The sequence below is a fragment of the Neophocaena asiaeorientalis genome, unplaced genomic scaffold (assembly GCF_003031525.2).
Source record: "Neophocaena asiaeorientalis asiaeorientalis breed wild unplaced genomic scaffold, Neophocaena_asiaeorientalis_V1.1 scaffold280, whole genome shotgun sequence".
NCBI classification, from domain to species: Eukaryota; Metazoa; Chordata; class Mammalia; order Artiodactyla; family Phocoenidae; genus Neophocaena; species Neophocaena asiaeorientalis.
Window position 1 is genome coordinate 8,297,954 of NW_020185321.1, and position 20,908 is coordinate 8,318,861.

A 20,908-nucleotide genomic window follows, 5' to 3' on the forward strand; every position below is an offset into this window, starting at 1 on the left:
CGGGGAGGGGGGCAGATATGGTGGTTCAGGCCGTAACGTGAGCAATGAGGAATGGGGAGCGGGAGATGAAGCTTCACTACTCACTCGCCTGCTGGTCACCTCCTGCTGTGTGGGCTGATTTCTAACAGGTCGAGGACTGCTACTGGTCCGTGGACTGGGGGTTGGGGACCCCTGGTTTAAGCTATCTAGGCCATGGTATTTTTTTTATGATAGCCTAAGCAGACTAATTAGTCTTTTCACTACATAGTCTTTTCACTACACTACTTATTTCATAAAAGCTCTAAAGACTGAGCTCTAATATAGTTCATGATAATTTCCAGACATTTAGTTAAAGTCTGCCTTTATTTTATATATTAAAAAAAGGATTAATAAATATCAAGTGGGAATTCCACCCTCAAGAAGAAATGATGAAGAAAACTAAATGATGTTAGCACCCTAGAAATACATGTAATGAAATAATAACCATGTCTGTTATATGTCTATTATAATAATTACTAGACTATACTATGTTAGAATACAAGCAGATTTTTTAATACTTGAAAGTGACCTGCAGGAGAAAGCATTTTTCTAATTGAAGAAAAGGACAAATTACCAATTCAAGAATCTCAAAAAAAAAAAAAAAAAATCTTAGCTTCAGACTAACTCCATACCAACAAGAGCAGAAAAACTAAAAGGGTAGAAAAATTATAACTGCTGCCTTGCCAGAAGATACAAATTGCTTTGAATAACTGCATTTTTAAGTTAAAATTGAATTTTTAAGTTTGGAAGCTGCAAAGGTTTATGTGGCTTAGGGTGTTCCATTTGGTTTTATTTCTAAAAAGTAACACCACAAAAAACTGGAGTTTGGTTAATACACATAAGCTCTAAATCTGGAATTGCAATTTTCCTGAAGTCTCAGGATGGTGTAAGGCCCTCTTACTCTTAGATGGTTTTAGCTTACTGGTCTCCTCCATACTTACATAAAATATTGGCCATCAGAGGAAGGCAACTAGAAAGATATTATCACACTATCAATGAAAAGGGGAAGAATAAGTGTTAACTTAGAACCAGATATCGTGAGTTCAGGGGGAATGAAAATCCAAAAGCAGATCTCTTTGCTTGAACTAACCCTGAAAGAGTTCCTACCTTTCTCTTTGAAAGGAAATTAACCTACCCTCCATTATAATCTATCAAAACTATAGAAATCAATATAAATTGTCCCCTGAGCAGTCATTCCAAGCACAGTGGGTCACTGCCTCTCCACACTAACTCCTTCCATCAACACTGGCCAGGGAATTCCCTGGCGTTCCAGTGGTTAGGACTCTGCGCTTTCACTGCCGAGGGCATGGGTTCAACCTCTGGTTGGGTAACTAAGATCCCACAAGCCATGGAGCGCAGCCAAACAGAAAACAAAACAAAGAAAAACACTGGCCAGAGGCTGGTTTGAGGCTAAGAATACTCTGGACAATACAGTACAAAAATCCTGTTATCATGCCATACAGATAGCAGGACCTTGCACACAGATGTTTATAAAAAAGAATTCACATCTAACCATACTATGAGTAGATTTATTATTTATACATTCTAACAAACCCTTCACTTATCTAAGATTCAGACTGAAGAATTCTAAGCAGTGATACCTAGTTAGTACAAATGGAAAAAACTGTGCTATAACTTCCAAATCCAAATGGAAAAAAAAAAATCAACTATTAATCCAACAAATATTTACTATTGTCCACCTATTATAGATATAAGTACATATAAGGCATAACTTGGTGCTGTCAAGATAAAAGAATGAAAAGGTTAATCTGAAAAAGGATTAAAAGATGTAATAAATGTAAAGTACCTGACACACAGGTGCTTGATATTAGTTCCCTACCCTCAAAGAGCTTACTTACTGTCTAGTAGAAAAGCTAAGATCAATAAGTATATAAATAACTATAAAAGAAAAAGTACCACAAAGAAATATAAAAATGCTATACAAGGGACTTCCCTGGTGGTCCAGTTAAGACTCCGCACTCCCAATGCAGGGGGCCCAGGTTCGATCCCTGGTCAGGGAACTAGATCCCACATGACACAACCAAGAGTTCACATGCCGTACCTAAAGATCCCACACGCTGCAACTAAAAGATCCCCGCATGCTGCAACTAAGACCCAGTGCAGACAATTAAATAAATATATATTTTTTAAATGCTATACAAGTTCAGAAGGAGAGATTTCTAACTAGGGGAATCAAACAATTCCAAGATCTTGAGATTGCGTGATACAGAGAATGTTGGCAATATCAGCACAGAAGAAACATAAAAAGAGAAAAGGCAACCTTCAGCAGTGTAAAATGAATCTTTAAAAAGTAATGCAAAAAAAAGAAAAAAAGTAATGCATAATTATAAAAGGACAGAAAGAAGATGCTTACCTGATGAGGCTGGATCAAAGGAAGATTTTTTTTTTTAATGTAACATATGTGAGGTATCTAGCCCAGTGCGTCTCACACACACACACACACACACACACTTTCAATAAACAATAGTTAAACTGGTATAACAACATATGTAGAGGGCTTCCCTGGTGGCACAGTGGTTGAGTGTCCACCTGCCGATGCAGGGGACACGGGTTCGTGCCCCGGTCCGGGAGGATCCCACATGCCGCAGAGCGGCTGGGCCCATGAGCCATGGCCGCTGAGCCTGCGCGTCCGGAGTCTGTGCTCCGCAATGGGAGAGGCCACAATAGTGAGAGGCCCACGTACCAAAAAAAAACAAAAACAAAACAAACAAACAAACAAAAACCATATGTAGATATATTAAGAATAGGAGAGATCTAAGTATGCTTAAGAAGCAAAAGAAAGGATCCAGCATGAGGGAGACAAAAGATGCTATAATAACTGTGAAAGAAGGTCAGGAGTCAGTAAAAAAGATGCAATCAATGACACAAGGAAATAGTCCTAACTTTAAAGAAGCAAGCAGATAATTCCTTATCCTATTAGAAGTGAAGAAAGCTCAACACTGAGAAATTCTGAGATGAACAGAAGACACGGTAAGGAAACTCAGTCTGCACGGCCCCAGAATTTCCAGCATGAGAACCATGAAGCAACATTATCTGTAGATGGCAGAGGGAGCACACATGGGATTCAAAGGCTGATGAAAATGAAAACGACTTAGTTGATTCCCTGACATTTGCCTCTCAGAGATGAAATCAAAGATGGAAAAATAGCAACATGGTGAGGAAAATAATTATGCATAATCCTTATTTTTGGAAACTGATAAATTCCTTCCACTAATGACAATGTTAAAGAAAAATACATACTTGCTTTTTTTAAAAAGCTTTTAATTTTGTTCCACTAAAGCACATTAAACAAACCACAGGCAAATTATTTTAAAGCTAAAAGGTTTTATCGACATAACAGCAGACCAGCACACGATGAAGATGTTAATCAAATGTCAACTGACCCAAAAAATCTATTTTATTATTATAATTTGTTTTAGCTGTTGGGCTCTTTTGATTTCTCTTTTTTCAAGCTACACTACTGTTCTTTTGTTAACTTATAAAATTCACATTTTAAAATGTTTTAAAAGTATTGTCGTTCAAGTAATGGACATCTTTTGTTTTGCTCTGCCTGCTAAGAAAATGAATAATGCAACTATTTTCAACAAAAGCTTTATCCCACCTGGTGCTATCAACTGGTGAATACTTGATGTCCGGGTGACAGCTGTGCTTCGTGATTCCAGACTTGGACTTTCTCCTTTCTTATTACTTTCTGGAGAAGGATCTCGTTGGCTGATTTTAGAACTGGTCACTGTTGTTTTGTTATGACAAATTGTCAATGACTGAGTTTGACTAGTACTTTTTGGCGGACCATTTTGTGAGCTAGATAATACACCCAACTTCTGGCTGCGTAATGTTAAATTCTGAACCTAAGAACCACATAACAAAAAATAAGGATGAAACAGATGGTATTAATTGATGTGGTAATCATTACCATTATAACAACAATGACAACACATTTATATTATGCTTTTTATATTATGCATAAAGCTACAAGCACTTGAAACAACTAATTAACCCTGAAGGAAAGGGGAGCTATTATTCTAAGTAAGCATATCTTAAACATTAAGTGGCAATTTTTTTAAAAAGACATTAAGGAAAAGAATCATTAAGAACTAAATGAAAATAGAATATATATATATGTGTGTATATATATATACACACATATATATATATTGCAAATGAACTATCAATATGAAGAAATTACTCTGCAACATACTGCATTTTAAAGTTACCAGGTCAGAGACAGTCAAAAGGAAGGAGAACGAGGAAGAACATTCCAGGCAAAAAGGAAAACTTGAGCAAAGCTGCAGAGAGGGGAGAGCCCAGGGTGTGGAGGGAAGAATGAGCAATTCCTTCTCCTTCACTGAGTTCTCCATGACAGGACTGTGAAACATTTTAAGGCTACAAGTCCCTCATAAACTTGTGAGAAATTACTACGCACAATTAGGATAGTGTGGATATAATATTGCTATCTTAATAAAGATCAGAAAGATAACAAAAAAAGCAAGTTAATAGGTCTATAGAGATTGTAAGAGAACATTAATCTTCTAAGTAAGAAGACAAATTCATGAAATCATCTACCCCATTGTGATAATTATGAAAAGCATTTCCTATTAACTAACTTTAAAGAGTTAGTGAGATTTTGTTGTGGTGGTTATGAAACACTCATTTGCCTTTGAGAACTAGATCCCATGAACTAAAGACATCGTGCATGGCCTTGAAATGGTTTACGTGATGACTCCTATCTACACCGGGGCTATTCTAAACACACTGCCAGTCTGGACGGTGGCAAGGATTATCCCAATTACTCTCACCTGAGGTCTATAACATTTTCAAACAGCAAGGCAAAAATGCCTCTCCAATAGCTTCCTAACCTTTTGCCTCAGAAATGAATGCACCTAATACATTTATGTTAGCACTGACCCTGGGAGGGAAATTGAAGTAAAAGAGATTCTAAAGTAACAAATATATTGCTGCTTTATGAATGTTCTTCAGTTTCATGTGTGTTCTGTCTCTACAACTGTATCATTAACTGATGCTCTATACCTTCTCTTTCCAAGTGCCAATGCAGTGTTCAGCCAACAGCAGATGCTAAATAAATGTTTACTTCAGGGCAGCTGAAGTTTTAATCAGTTCTATTCTAAGCTACTGAAAGAATTTTCTAAGTGAGATCATACGGAGCATCTTCTCTGATTTTTGTCAAATATTTCACAGCATTGTAAATGGACTAATTACTGCTGTATTACTGAAATTTAATGCAAAAATAAAATATGCTAAAATCCAGATTTCTCAGCTTGCCACTCAAAGCCCTCCACAGTCTGGGCCCAAACTGCTTTGAGCCCCTTTTTCCACTATTTATTTCACAATCCTCACACTCTAGCCAAACTGTTCTGCTCACCCTTCTCCAAACATACCTTGCACTGTCTTCATTTAGAGCCCTTGCTCAAATTCCTCTTTCCTCAACGCTGTCTCTTGAAGCCCAACACAGTGCTCAAGACCATTAAAATTCCTACCCATTCTCCCAAAGAAAGCTCTCGAAGTCCCTGGTTAGAAATAATTTCTCCTCCCCTCTATGCTTTTCCCATAGAATTTGGATCATAGTGGCCTATACCAATGACAAACATCTAGCTTGGTTTAGAATTACTAATGTCTGTGTCTGTGAAATACTGAGACTCTGACTGGCAGGCTCTCATCTCTGACATTCATTTTTGTACTCCCCGCAATTCCGGCTGTAGACATAACAGAAACTACACAAGTCTGAGGTATTCTCCTATATCTGATTCTGAAAAATGTATTGCATGGATTTTGTTGCTCTTGTTGTTGTTAAGTATCTTGTTTTATTTATGGTTTTCTTAAGCTAACATTAAAATCTGTTCATGTTTTACCAAAAGAAATCTCAACAAATGTCTCGCAGAGGAATATTAAAATCTCTCAGGAAGCAAGGGAAAAACAGCAAGAAATTTAACATCTGCCATAAATAATGTATAAGGTGGACCACAGAATGATGGTAATCAAGGTCTGAACTATAACCTGAAAAACAAAAGCTTTCCTTCAAAGGAAAAGCATATTCAAAGTAAATGAAGATCTGAAACAGTGAACCCTTAAGCTGTAGCAGTCCATTTCTATAGAATAATATATTTTTCTTCTAATTTTCCTTTTGTTTTCTGGAATTCTGAAAGAAAACGTATGCATGTGCATATTATGTACTATATGTTATTTATATGAATAGATAAATTTTAGAATATGGCTTTACTATCTATGGTCATCTTGGCTTAAATATTTACAATAAATTTCAAACATGTAAACTATACTCCTAAAGCATATACAGAGCTAACTGAGCTGTTAATAGAGCACATATTCAGATTTCCTTGACAGAGCTTCACTTTTAAAAAGAACCCACCCTTTCTAAGATAAAGAATATTATGGCATCTAATGCCCAACTTTAATTTCATCTGAACTTTTCCTGTGATCAGTCTGGGGAAACTTTCTGACTTTTGAAAAAGTCTAGATTTCCCACAAAGTATTTTTGCTAATTTCACACCTTACATTTTTATAGTGGATTATCCAAATACCCTCACTTCAGTTTTTAAATTTGGATCTAACAAATAATGTGTGAATTATCGTAGGGTCTCTTCTTTGTACATAAGGAAATTAAGAGTTCATGTCACACTGCCAGCAGTAGAACTGTTTCTAGCTTTTAAATCTAAAAGGCTGTTTTCTCCTCAATTCTTACAGAATTGCCCAGAGAGCCTTGGTAAGATTTCTTACTTTTCTATAACATACTTTTAGTCTTATGATATCTTTCTGAAAGTCACATTTTTTCTTCATGATAAGGAGAAGAGATGGAGCATTTAAAATGGTAAGATATTCCAAATTTCTCATTTTTTTTTACAGTATGCTATAAATTTTAATACTGAGGAAAAGTTAACTGTTATACTGACTTTTGTCAGTTAAAGAGTATTAAAATAAAACTTCAAATTTGGTATTTCTCAATTACAAACAAATTAAATGTTTTAAAAACTGCAAATATATGTTTAAAAATTAACAAAGTGGAGCACAAATTTTTCAAAACTAACAGCCCTGAACTTGAGGAAAGTTACCACTGGAATATTCAAAATATTAGCATCACCTACCACTGTCAGCCTCATTCACTGCCACTTCTAAAGCACAGCAAAGAAAAACATTAGTAGAGAAGTTCCTAAAGGTCAATCCATCCCTCTAGTTCCTCAGTCTATCCTTGAAATGAGTCAGATTATTAGAAAGCCACATACCTATACACATCAAACTGGACCCCAAAGAGCTAATTCTACAAATTACTTTGACTATGAGAACCCACAAAACAGACTGTGCTCTAGAGAGTTTGTCAGTTGTATTTTCCTAATAACTGGTTTATTTTACCTTGGAAACTGCAAATCCTTTAAATGGTTGAGCTTCTCTCTTCACTATTAGCTACATGAAAGCTAAGAACCAAATTCATGACTCATCTTTAGACAGTGCATAACAAAAACAGTAATTAGTAGCATGTGATATCTTATGTGCCAGGCACTATGCTGAGTGCTTTATTTATGATTCCTGTCTCATTTACTCCTACAACTCTGAGCTATTACTCCCAGTTCACAGTGAAGAAACTGAGGCTTAGCATAAGTAATAACAGCTAACATTTAGTGAGTGCTCACTAGGTAACAGACACTGTTCTGTTTTTCATTTATTAACCTATTTAATCCTCATTACAACCCTACGAAGCAATACATTTATTTTATTTTATATTGTTGAAACTGAGGTTTAAGGATATACAATGAGAAGGTGGTAGAACATGTATTTGAATCCAGAGAATCTGGCTCCAGAGTCCAAACTTATAAACACCATGCTATACTATGACCTATCCAAAATCAATCAACTGGCAAGTGACAAAGCAACTGTTGCTGAAGTCAGAATATAAACCCAGGTCTTCCTATTCTCCCCTTTGCAGAAAAAGTACTAATGAGTACCTACAATATTCTAGACACTAAACATATATTACTCACTCTTCAACTTACCCTACAAGTATGTATGACTATTAGAGATGTTTGGTAACTTATCTCAAGTCATACAACTAATAAATGATTGCAGTGGGAGTTGAACTTAAGCCCATGCAGGACTTCATGCATGTAATTTCAATGGCAACCACACGCCTAGCTCCATGCCACTTTATCATTCTGGAAGTTGACAGGTTTTATAAAACCAAACCAAACCAAAACAAAACAAACAGGAAGATAATATCTTCAACAAATTCACTCCACAAAGAGACATTTAAAGTTTAGAGCTGAAAAAACCTTAAAGTTAACAAAAGTCTCATTTTGTAAATATGGAAACTGAAGTCTAAGTAAGTTAAGGAACTATAGAGGGTCACAGAGCACATTATGAGAAACTGGAGTTTAACTGATCACCATTTTTATATGCTGATGTATGAAAATTGGACTTTGTTATTAAATAAAATAGAGATTCTATGAAAAATACCAAAGAATATTATGGCTATCTCATTTTTTACTTTTTACCAGATGACTGAGATTATTAAATTAAAAATTCGAAGCCAAGGATGACCTTGAGATATACCAATTTCTGCCATATGCAATCCAAAACATTATCTATGGAAAAATATCAAAATGGTATCATACAATATAAAAGTCTACTCAACTGCACTGTTTTAAAATTTACTCAATTTCATTCATTTTTATTAACTTTACTGAGGTGTGACTTACATAAAATAAAATGAATGAACCAGTTCAATAAGTTTTGACATTATGTATATACCATGTTACCACCACCCCAATCAAGATATAGAACATTTCCATCACTCATACCCCTTCCCAGTCAATCGCCCCCACCTTCTGCCCCAGGTAGCACAAATCCATTTTTTTCACTATAGATTAGTTCTGCCTGTTCAGAAATTTCATATAAAGAGAGTCGCAGAGTATTGCACTCTGTGATGTCTGGCATCATTTACTAATTATAATGTTTCTGAGATGTACCAGTAGTTTCTTCCTTTTTATTTCTGAGTAATATTCCACAATATGTTTATCCATTCACCAGTTAAAAGACAGTGGTTACTTCCAGTTTGGGGCTATTCTGAATAGAGCTGCTACGAACGTTCATTTAAACATCTTCATGTGGATATATGTTTTCAAATCTCTCAGGGTAAACATCTAGAAGTGGAATTGCTGGGTAACATGTTAAGCATATGTTTAACTTTATAAGAAAACTTTTTCAAAGTGGTTGTACTCTTTTACACTTTCACCAGCCACATATGACAGTATGGTTCCTCCACATTCTCGCCAAAATGTGGCATTTTCAGTCTCCTTCATTTCAGACATTCTAATGAGTGTGTAGTGATATTCACTGTGGTTTTGATTTATATTTCTAGGAAGATTAATCATGTTGAGCATTTTTTCATGTGCTTCTTGGCCTTTCGCATATCTTTTGTGAAGTGTTCAAATTTCTGCCCATTTTTAACTGAACTGTTCATGATCTTATTACTGAGTTGTAAACCCACTTTATACACTCTGAATACAAGTCCTTTGTCAGATATATGTATTGTGAACATTTTCCCTCAGTCTGTGGCTTTGCCTCTTTGTTTTTGTAGCAATGTCTTTTGAAGAACAGTTTTTAAATTTTGATAAAGTCCAATTTATCATTATTTTCTTTTACAGTTAATGCTTTTTGTGTCCTATCTGAGAAAGCTTTGCCTACCCTAGAGTTGTAGAGATATCCCCTATGTTTTATTCTAGAGGTTTTATCTTTTGTCTTTAGGTCTACATTACTTCTGGTTTATTTTTGTGAATGGTGTAAGGAGAAAATTAAAGTTAATTTTTTCCATAGTACCAAACAAAGTATAAACAAAAAACTGAGTAACATTCTGCTCAATTTTTTAAGTTTAAAGTTTACCCAGCTCATTTTTAAATTTAAAAGCCATCGTGACACGGTTATTACCTAACTGCTTACAAAGGAATCTAAAGAAAAGAATACATCTCACATAATAAATCTGCTTTACAATAAAACTAAACATACAATGTCATAGCAAAACGTATTAACTTTCACTAATGTCAAATAACCTAAATATCCCTGTTTAATGGCATTATAATTTCTATAAAACCAAAAAATTTTCTTGAAGTTCTCACTGGATTAAATGTTGATCTGAAATGTGTGACAAAGAGCACTGAAACTATCAGTAACTTAAACACAAATGTATGTTTACCTTTAGCCTGAAGACCCAGACCTTAAGTACCACATTATGAAGCTAGACAAGCTCACCTGAGTAGCTGCAGACTGACAGGAAGATGACGATGACGACGAGACAACAGGAATGTCAGACTGTACAGCAGCCACAGTGGTAGCGGGTGTGAAAATCAGCTGTACAGACAGAAAAACCAAAAAAATACCCTAAGACAAAAGAACATGTCCCACACACAATGTATAGCAGGCAAGAGAGACTGAAATTTGTGACAGAAAGACAATGCAGTTTAGGATTGTCTCCTAAGCAGAAGGTCTTACGTGACAAGGAGAACTTTCTGATAATAGAGAACTCAAAAGGAAAAAAAAAAACCAGAAACATTTTTGAAACAGCTCATGATTCTGATGAGTAGAAAATAAATCAGTGCTCAAAAAAGAAAATGTATTTTGGCAATATGAAATCCTCATACCAAATTTTTCCCCAAATAAGCTATTATACTTAAACTCTTCCCAGCTCAAAACTATTGTGGCAGGATTCCTAAAATGGAAGTTAGAATAGGCAACCATAGTCACTGCTCTTGAATGCAAACTAAATTTCAGTGAGAAACATGAAAAGAAACACCAAAAAGTCTTTTCAGTCCTCTTTACCCCAAAGGGTAACTATGCCACATGCTACGTTACAATATTTCACTCAGCTACACAGGATCTGTGTAGTACAAACCTAGGTTGCTCTTGATTTTAAAACTATTTGTAAAGAAATATTCATTCTACATGTAAATGCCACAACATGTTAAAAGTCAACAACAAAGCAGCCTGCAAAAAAAAACTTCACATCAAAAAAAAAAGATGAAAAAGAAAGGAAAGAGATACTTGATTTATTTAATTATCACCATCTCTTTTCAAATACTTTTTTTCAATACTGAAACAGAATGCCATTAATTAAAAAAGGCAATATAATCCACTCAGAGATTATCCAATCCAATTTAGTAAATTATGACAGTTGTTTCAAAGAACCTGTGAATACTCTATCTCAAAATTGCATCAAGTTATACAGTTCCTCAAAAGCCATTTCTGTTTAAATTAAAATTACCAATTAAAGGATCATTTAAACTTCAGTTCTTTACATACTAAATTTAAGTGAATTAAATAACAAGTATAACTTTCACAAGAAGGTAATTTCCAGTACAAACAGCTAAAAGCACTATACCTAAAAAGATGTTCTATCTAGCGTGAACCATATGAAACTGTCAGTTTTAGAAGTCAAAAACGGTCCAGTAGCAACCATTTCAAATGGTTCTCCCTAATTCTGAAGTATATTACTGATTAAATAAGATCTCATGGGGAAAAAACCCAGAAATATGGTAATGTCTATTGAATAGTCTGTAAATAAAAAGAGGGTCATATCATTGTTTCCTGTTAGAAATATGATGGAAACCTTCTTTGCAATTTTAGTGTAGAACTGGGGATCCAGATATATATTCAGTTCACTGGATAAAAAAGAATATAAATAAATACATATCAGGGACAAAGTTCTTCTCTAGCTACCTGTAAAGACATCAGATAAAGTAAATGTCAACCAATTTTTACATTCCTTAAAGAAGGCTCAACAAGTAAATTAGGAAATCAGTAGATAACACAATAGCCAAATTAACATTCCTGTATTAACAAAAGATCAAAGTGAGCATAGGAACACAAATCACCTTGCAGATTTTAAGACGGGAATAACCAAAGCTAAGACTCATCTGGTAAATTATCACGAACTCCAATCCAGATTTCAGAAGATCCCACAATATAAATTCTAACTTATAGTTAACAACCAAGTTTTTTATGTTTCTAACAATTTCATCAAATCTAAGATGTCAAAGATATACGGTGATTTTATGTATCACTACAAGCACCAACTACAACCGTAAGATGCCATCAATTATAAAATGCATCTCAGTTTCAGAGATGTTAAAATATGAAAAAGGGTTTGAAATCAAAGAAATTTGATATTAAAAATTAATCACTCCTATGTTACAGAATCTGTTAGCTCCCTAATGCTGCTAGTTACTATTTGATACACCAAGAAGGCCTACCAATTAAAGGTAGAATTTTTCATGACATAAATGTATAAGAGCTAGGCACATACACAAAAATTTTGTTAAACATTTCTTAAATATTAAAAATGCCTCCTATTGCATCAAATCAAGAAACATTTTGATCTCTCTCACGTCTTTAAACACTGAAAAAATCTGGTAGCTCATATCTTACCATTTGAGCTCGGAGATACATTTGAGCTTGGCTTGCCGTTAGGGTAGGGGAGGTACTCCCTAGTAACATAGTCTGTTGGGTAATACTGCCACTGGTAGAACTGGAAGCCTGGGAACGGCTTATTAACTGTGCAGGTGTAGGAGAAGTAGAGAGGTTGATCTAAGGAAGAAAACATATCAGGTCATAGGCTTCCATTTCTTGCTTCCATGTCACTGAATTTCACCAAGCTGCAGTTAGGCAATCAATGGTATATATTGTGGCTGAGGAACCTAAGAGAGGGCTTCATCTTTGACAGACCCATCATTTCTATAGGAGATTATTTGCGCATATGCAAACAATAGCATGTATTGGTTAGTAATTAGGACAATTTTTAAGGATATCCTCATTGTGTTTCATAAGATTCCAACATCTTAAAATATCATTTCTACTATCTCCCAAATATTAGGGCTATTGTTCCATTATTTTAATATTCCATGTAGTGACTTAAAACATTTGAATCAACAGTCTACATTATTTTGTCATTTTCTGTCACATTTCGAGGGATTTCTGAAATGAACAAAAGTTAAAACACAGATAATCCATGCACATGTATATAAACATACACGTAACATATAACTAGTATAAAATTCTCCTTCAAAAGTTCTCAGAAAAGAAGAAAATAGAATTGTTACTGGTCAAACAGATGGAAAACTCCTGAATATTGGTTACAAGATTAAATTATAAACACTAAAGCTGCTGTTAAAGAATAAACTAGTGCATGGTCTATCTCTAGGATATATAAGAGACTGGTAACTGGTTGTACCTGTGAAGGCAGACTGGGTGGGAACAGGACAAAGGGACACATGTAGACTACCACATGCATGTATTATCCATTTTAAAAATAAATAATATTTTTAACGAGAATAACATAATCCAACCTCAAATCCTTTTTATGGACAATGTAGAGAATAAAATTAAGAAATTAAGAAATAGTTTATTAGATTTCTGATTCAAGGAACAAGGCAGACTGAAATAATACATCCACGTGCCCATATGCACTCACTGAAATGCAAGATCAACATGAAAAATTATAAAAATATATAACTGAACTCAGAACAGGGGAAGGGAGGGGGAATTCCCAGGTGCCGGAAAGGAAGAAACTCAAAGATGTAAGCTCCAGCTGACACCAAGGCAATCTAGGGAGATATTGGCCCACAGAGATAGAAGACCTGATTTTGAGCCTATTTCAGGGGGGACCTAGAAGTAAAACCTGTTTTGAGCCAAGATCCTCAAAAGGGTTCCTCAATATGTGAAAAGGAGCTGGAAAACCTCCACCTATGCATCCTGAGAAGCAGCAAGAAAGGTTGCTATCTGCCCTGCCCCAGGTGGAAGGAGAGGCTCTTATGAGAATCAAAACTCCAGGTTTGCACCACATAGGGGTACAGAATCCATATTCACACTACCTGCACAGCTCCATAATATATCCCAAAACATTAGCATTTGTACCAGTCCAGGACATTTGTTAAACTGAACAAGTGACTGGAGGAGGCTGAGTGAAGGCTATACAGAAGGACCTCTCTATACCGTTTTCGTAACTTCCTGAGTCGATAATTATTTAAAAATAAAAAGTTAAATAAACTGCATAGTGGGTACACAAGTTGGTTAACTAATTATATTTATCTGTATCTTTTAAGTATTTCTTAATTTTAATAAACTACTTAAATCTGTATTTGGGTGCGTTGGGTCTTCATTGCTGCACACAGGCTTTCTCTAGTTGCAGCGAGTGGGGGCTACTCTTCGTTGCAGTGCACCGGCTTCTCAATGCAGTGGCTTCTCTTGTTGCGGAGCATGGGCTAGGCACGTGGGCTTCATTGGCTGTGGCGCGTGGGCTCAGTCGTTGTGGCATGCAGGCTCTAGAGCACAGGCTCAGCAGTTGTGGCGCACGGGCTTAGTTGTTCCACGGCATGTGGGATCTTCCCAGACCAGGGCTCAAACCCATGTCCCCTGCATTGGCAGGCGGATTCTTGACCACTGCAACACCAGGAAAGCCCTATCATTCCTTCCTAAACCAGCTTCTCCTCAAATGGCCACTGGCATCTTCTAAAAATCCCCCAAGACAGACTAATCTGGAAATCATCCTAACTCCTCCCTCTCATATAACTCACACACAAAATCAGTCACATGTCTTACTGTTTCTACACCTTTATCTTCCTCAATTTCATTTTAATTTTGAATCACGTAGTTTGAGATTCTGAGCCCATAGCACTTCCATCTACATTGCTTTAACAGCTGTAAACTGATCTCTCTGCTTGGAATATTGTCTCCTCTGACTTGCCAGACAATCTTTCCCTAATTTTAATTAATAAATATTAATTAGCCATTTAAAAATCTTCTAGATAACATTCAAACTCCCCTAACTACCTCTGCAGTATCATCTCCTTCCACTCCTCCATACATACCCTTCATATTAGCCATATGAAGCTATTTGCAGTGTCATCATGTCTCAGGCCTCTATGGCTCTGGTAACAACTCTGGACTGAACTGAGCATCACCTACCCCCATACCCCACCTCTTCCCCCTCTATGTAGTGTACAACTCTCTCTCAAAAATCACCTGCTAAGCTTTTTCAGGCATCCCAACCCCGCAGTAGAACTGACTACTCCTCTTTTGCCTGTTATCTTCCATAATTTCCATATTCTTCTAGCATAAACTTCTGTCTCACTCATCTAAACAATAATTTCTTTAAGGGTGGGGACCATGTGTTATTTATCTTCATATAACCAATATCTATGAGAGTGCCTTCATTCAATACGTTTATTAACTTAATGAACGCCATGTTATTTTAAGGCATACTTCATACTTTAAATGTAGTATATAAGCCTATCACAAAGAGTGAGCGTGTGTGTGTGTGTGTACAACAGCAAGAAGAGAAAACAATTCTGGTCTAGCCCCTAACAAAGCAGAGTAAAAATGCAGATCGTGTGGTGATACTAGTTCAACTCTACTTTTGATGTGCTATACAATAAATTATTAATAAGCACCCCCCAAACATATTCTTTTTCTACACCACTCCACAAACGGGTATCTTGGATAAAGCCTTGCTCCAAAGGTTAAATCACTTAGCAGGGTAAAATTGGACCAGGTTTTCTGACTCATATTTTGGCATGCAGGGTACTTTCCTATACCGTGAGAGTTTGTTAATTTGGGTCACTCTACAGTAATAATGCCTTGGCAGTTTTTCCAGTCAGTGATTCTTAAAAATAAAGGGAGGGAAGAAAGAAAGAACGATACTCTAGTAAAGGATAGACCACACACTCTTTAAACAAAAACATACAAGTTTTTAAAAAAACTGACTGGCTGATAGCCAAGTGCCTGAGAGTGCTCTGTAAGGAATAAGGAAGTAGAACAAAAATTACAAACAGAATGCTTTTTTTCTTAAAAAGGAAGTAAGAAAACGAAATAGTAGCCTCCTAGCCACCTGCATTTCACTTCGTCTAAATTGTGAGATCAAAGAACAAATATCATGTTTATTTTTAAGTTCCAAATGGCAAGTGCCATTTCAGACAGTGTCTACTAATGAATGCCAAACCCACGAGGGCAAGGCTATCAGTAGCCAACTCTGCAAGAAGTCCCTTCCTTTCCACAACTGATATGTCTCTCCTCTATTTTCTGCTTTGCTCTGCTGACCTGAACCAGATGCCCTCAACTGTTTCCATTACGTTCTCTGTCAATCCCATCTCAACATGCGTAATTCCCTTTCATTTTAAAGCCTCGGCCAATCCTGTTGTCTCACACCTCAAGCCCCACACTCCATAAAGGAACTTACTCCTTTAGCCCTATTGTTGGAAGCTCTCTCCTTACTGACACTAAGAGTCACCAAAGAAAACCACGTCTGCCAAGAAAAGCCATTTAACTCTCAACCACTCCTTAGTGCCCCCACTAGGAGGCTACACAGGGTCTCTGGCCCAGAGTACTCCCTAGAGCCAAAGCCCATTTGAGACCCACTGCTGCCATGTAACTGATCAGAATCAATCAGGTATATCTACAGAGAGACATGGTACACAGACATTAAAAGGCTGATTATATCTGTATTCAATGGCATGAAATTTATGACCCACTGCTGAGTGAAAAAACTGTAGAATAACATGTAGAACATAATCCACTTATACAATTACATACAAATATCTGCATGTATGTATATATACATTCCACACATGTGAAAAACATGTTGAGAGAAAGATGTCTGCACTGTATACACACACAATAATGCATACTCATAAATTTGTATCTGATTAGATCTGATATAGAAATATACACATACACACACACACCCGGAAGAACAGTCACCAAAATGCTAAAGGTGAATAATGCCTACTAGGGGTAAAACCTGGGAATGATTTATATTTTCTTTTCCAAAGTTTTTGTCTTTTCTATGTAGGTATTAACTTTAGAATCAGAGAGGAAATGATATTTTCCTTTTTTTATATTTACTTCAGTATATTGTTTTGTTTTTATCACATTAAAGCAGCATATAAATTTTCTTGCCTCATTATTCAGTGGGAATTTATGCAATTCAAATATCTAGAAGTGTTAAATATTATATAGAAATTTCAAATAATAATATCTACCCATGAAGGATGTCCTTTTTAAGAGACCACATATTTTTAACAATGAAATGAAATAAAATGCCTACCTATTTATTACAGAAAATCATTATTTCTACTTTCTGCAATACAAGCTGTAAAAACAACAGCAAAACAAACAAAAAACAACTTCACAACCTCCCAATTGTGTTCAGATTTTGACACCCTAAAAAGAAAAGTTGCAATGCAGAAACAATTAAAATATTGGAAATAACTGTCCAGCAACAAAGATAGTTATATAAGACAAACTGCAGCCACGCTGTGCACAGTAGCTCAAGTGAGTGAGACAGAAAGCTCTGAAGACACACTGTTAAGTGTAAAAACAAAATGCAGAATACCTACGTGTGTTTACAGTGTATTAAAAAAAATTGTGTACTAAACACATAGGCACACATTTCTTTATACTATATATGTCCTTAATGCATAGGTGAAGATCTGACGGGATATCCAGCAAACTGAGAAGACAGAAGGACTGAAGGGGAAAGGAGGCTGAAGGTGACAACACTTTTTTACTTTACCTGTACTATGGGAATATTTTATAAGAATGCAGTAAAACTGCTCATGACCGGACAAATACGCAGGCTACAGTGTTATTTTAAACTGCTATTAAGCTTTGAAATAGGTTTCTAACAATCCTTGAAAACAATAAGTTTTAAAACTTAAAATACCTCCTAATATTAATAATAGAGGATAAGTACCTTGGTTTTAAGCAAGTAATTTTCCCCGAGATAAATTCATAATGAATCCATTTGATATGTAGTTGATCTGATTTAGACATTTTTAGAGAAAACTGATCATTTATAAGGCTCTTGATCGAAAAACAATCTCATTGACCTAATATACTAATATTCCTAATATTCCTAAGAGTATACTCTTAGGAAATTTTTTTAAAGAGAATTACTAGATATAAAGATACATAACATTCAATGCAGGTTTACTTATAATAGCAAAAATAGGGAAAAATTAAAACTGCCAGCAAGAGGAAAATGGGTTTTTTTAAAAAAGGTAGAATATTATGTAGCCATTAAAAATCATGTTTATAAAACAATAAATACTGAAGATAATGGTCTGAGCACACCCATTTGCTTCTCCCTCCTACTAAAACCCACTGAAATAGCAGTTAATACAATAACAAAAAAGACTGGGGGAAAAAAAAGCAATTATACTCCAATAAAGATGTTTAAAAAACAAAAAAAAAGACTGGGGGTAACAAACATACAAATTTAGACTGTGGGACATTCCGTAAGATAAGTGACCTGAGCTCTTTAAAAAAAAAAAAAAAGGGGGGGGGGGAGATTTTTTTTTTTTTTTTTTTTGCGGTATGCGGGCCTCTCACTGTTGTGGCCTCTCCCGTTGCAGAGCACAGGCTCCGGATGCGCAGGCTCAGCGGCCATGGCTCACGGGCCCAGCCGCTCCACAGCATGTGGGATCCTCCCGGACCGGGTCACGAACCCGTGTCCCCTGCATCGGCAGGCGGACTCTCAACCACTGCGCCACCAGGGAAGCCCAGATCTTTTTATATTAAAGGAAAATAGGGCATCCACATGCATGTGTGACCCTTAATTAAATCCTGGGAAAAGGTATTTTGGAGACTACTGAGGGAATCCAAATATGGGGCACATAGGTCAGAAAAACCATGTGAATAGAGAGGAACTTAACAATTGTTATGGATAGCTACATGAAGGGTACACAAGGGTCAATGCTTACTCTTTCCATTTTTCTGTGGGTTTAAATGTTTTTTCCAAAAAAACCTGGGGGATTAAAAGAACAACATTAAACAAAAAGAAAACACACATACAGCAAAGCAAGAGAGATAAGGGTACCATCTGCATTTCTGTAAGACTTAAAGATGAGATCATACTGAAGGAGAAAACAGAGAGAAGGAAGCTCTCTGTAGTCCAGAATACAGGAAGAGACAGACCAGAGTGGATTTAGTTAGACTCAGAATTTAGAGGTATGAAAGCAGAAGTAAGAAGTGGGGCTAAAAATTGAAGGATTATCTACAGGTCTGTCTAGAAAACAGTCTCACCAGTCACAACCCCACCCCTCTCCCATACAGAAGGGGTATCGAGACCTAGAAAGAAAGGACACTTCTCTTTAAAAGTCTAAAAACTGCCACGGAAAAGCTAGGCTTCTAGAGTGGGTACTGGTACCTTGAAGTAAAACCCTCCTTATTCCGAAACTGCTGGCTCACCAGCCTAATGGCCAGCTTCTAACCTGCACACCTTCAATTCTAAACCTGCCAAAGATATATCCTTACCACTGTCATCACCACTGCTATTCCCACATGCAAATACAGAAATCTTAATCGGCCTTTCCACTAAGGAAAGAGGTCTGCTAAGGAACAACCTATCTTCAAAGCAGTGGAAGAAACCCATGTTGATTAATTTATATAATCATTTACTCTTAAATATAAGCAGAAAACCAAGCATTTTAAGGGAAAACTTTTTTCTTATCAGAGAAAAACCAGCAGCATAAAAAAAAGACAAAGATAATTTCTAAGGAACATAATTTATTTAGGAAACAACAAAAAAAAGAGTTTTAAAATCTGATAAGTATCACAACAGAGATCTAAAATATTTCAGCCATAACAGAGAAATAGGATTCCAAGGGAAAAGAATAAGAAAATTCTCTTAGAAATTGGAAATACAAAGGCTGAACTAAAATTTTCTTTTAAATGTAAAACGAAAGGGTTAAAAAAAAAAAGGGTAAGGAAATATGTCACAACAGAATAAAAAGATAAAGACAGAAAATGAGTAAAAAGCTAAAAGAAGTAAAGGATCAATCCAGAAAGACCAACATCCAACTAAGGAGCTCCAGAAAAAGAGAACAGAGAAAAACAGAAGGAAATAAATTTTTGTTAAAACTTTTTTAGTTTCATACACATGAACATTAAGTTTCGCACTAAGAGAGTCCAAAAAGTGTCTGGACTCAATGACGTCTAGAGAGCCTCATGAAACTCCAGAAAAGCTAAAGAAAACAGGCAAACCCAAAAGACTGAAGAGAAAAAGTACCAATTAGTGATAATAAGACAAAATCAGCCTTTTCTTTGGTAATACTAAAAATTTGAAAACAATGGTTTCAAGCTTCCTAAGAAAAATCATTTTCAATATAGAATTTACATACAAATAATCATTGAAAAGATATGGGGAGGGAATTTTTAGGACTACAAAGATTCCAAATTCATTTTCCACGTACCCTTTACAAGCAAGTTATTAGAAGATAACTCCAGTAAAACAAAACTATCACAGTGTTCTTTGACTATTTACATGTCTGTAGACTATATCCACTGTACTCTAAGACGTTTGTTCACTTTGGATTCTTGACACCTAACACCACGCCTGGCACCAAGTAGGCATTCAATAAGGAAATATTGGCACAGATTATCCTCAGGAGTGTGGGAGACTAGCAAAGAATCCCATTCAGGAATGAATCCCTGAAACTAAGCTCTGCTATTTCAGGAACATGAGCTCAGGATGAGTCCTCTTCTCTGCAAACTCCACGTATTTTTTAAAGCTCAGCTTAAGTCCCGTACAAAAAGCCTTCTTCAACTACTCCATTCCCCAAAGATCTCTTTTCTGTTAACTCCCATGGAATTTATCACTTGATTATATACTGTTATGTTGGTTACTGTTTGATATGTCTAGGCACAGTTCTTCAAATGTCTATTACTGTCTCTGAGGGAAGGGACTCTGACTCATGTGTACCCCCAGGGCAACTAGCACAGTGTGGGACAATAGGTAAACCTGATTAACTGGCTGCCTGCTCATAACTAACAACAAAAGAATCTCATCACTGAGGTCAGG

The 20,908-nt window shown here is 36.0% G+C and overlaps 1 protein-coding gene across 12 annotated transcripts in view; it reads right to left on the minus strand.

Moving 5' to 3' along the window:
* Window positions 1-20,908, minus strand: part of PHC3 (polyhomeotic homolog 3) — an 83,387-nt gene that overhangs the window by 46,705 nt on the left and 15,774 nt on the right. For 7 of the 12 annotated variants that reach the window (XR_003001668.1, XR_003001669.1, XM_024734055.1 and 4 more), the window contains exons 5-7: window positions 12,481-12,639; window positions 10,309-10,407; window positions 3,641-3,887 (exon numbers count right to left, since the gene is read on the minus strand). Coding sequence is in view for 10 of the 12 variants with exons in the window: in XM_024734055.1 (XP_024589823.1) it covers window positions 3,641-3,887; window positions 10,309-10,407; window positions 12,481-12,639 (505 nt within the window). In the remaining 2 variants the exon portion in view is untranslated. The remainder of the gene's footprint in view (window positions 1-3,640; window positions 3,888-10,308; window positions 10,408-12,480; window positions 12,640-20,908) is intronic. The other 5 variants (XM_024734060.1, XM_024734063.1, XM_024734059.1 and 2 more) reach the window with 3 other exon arrangements.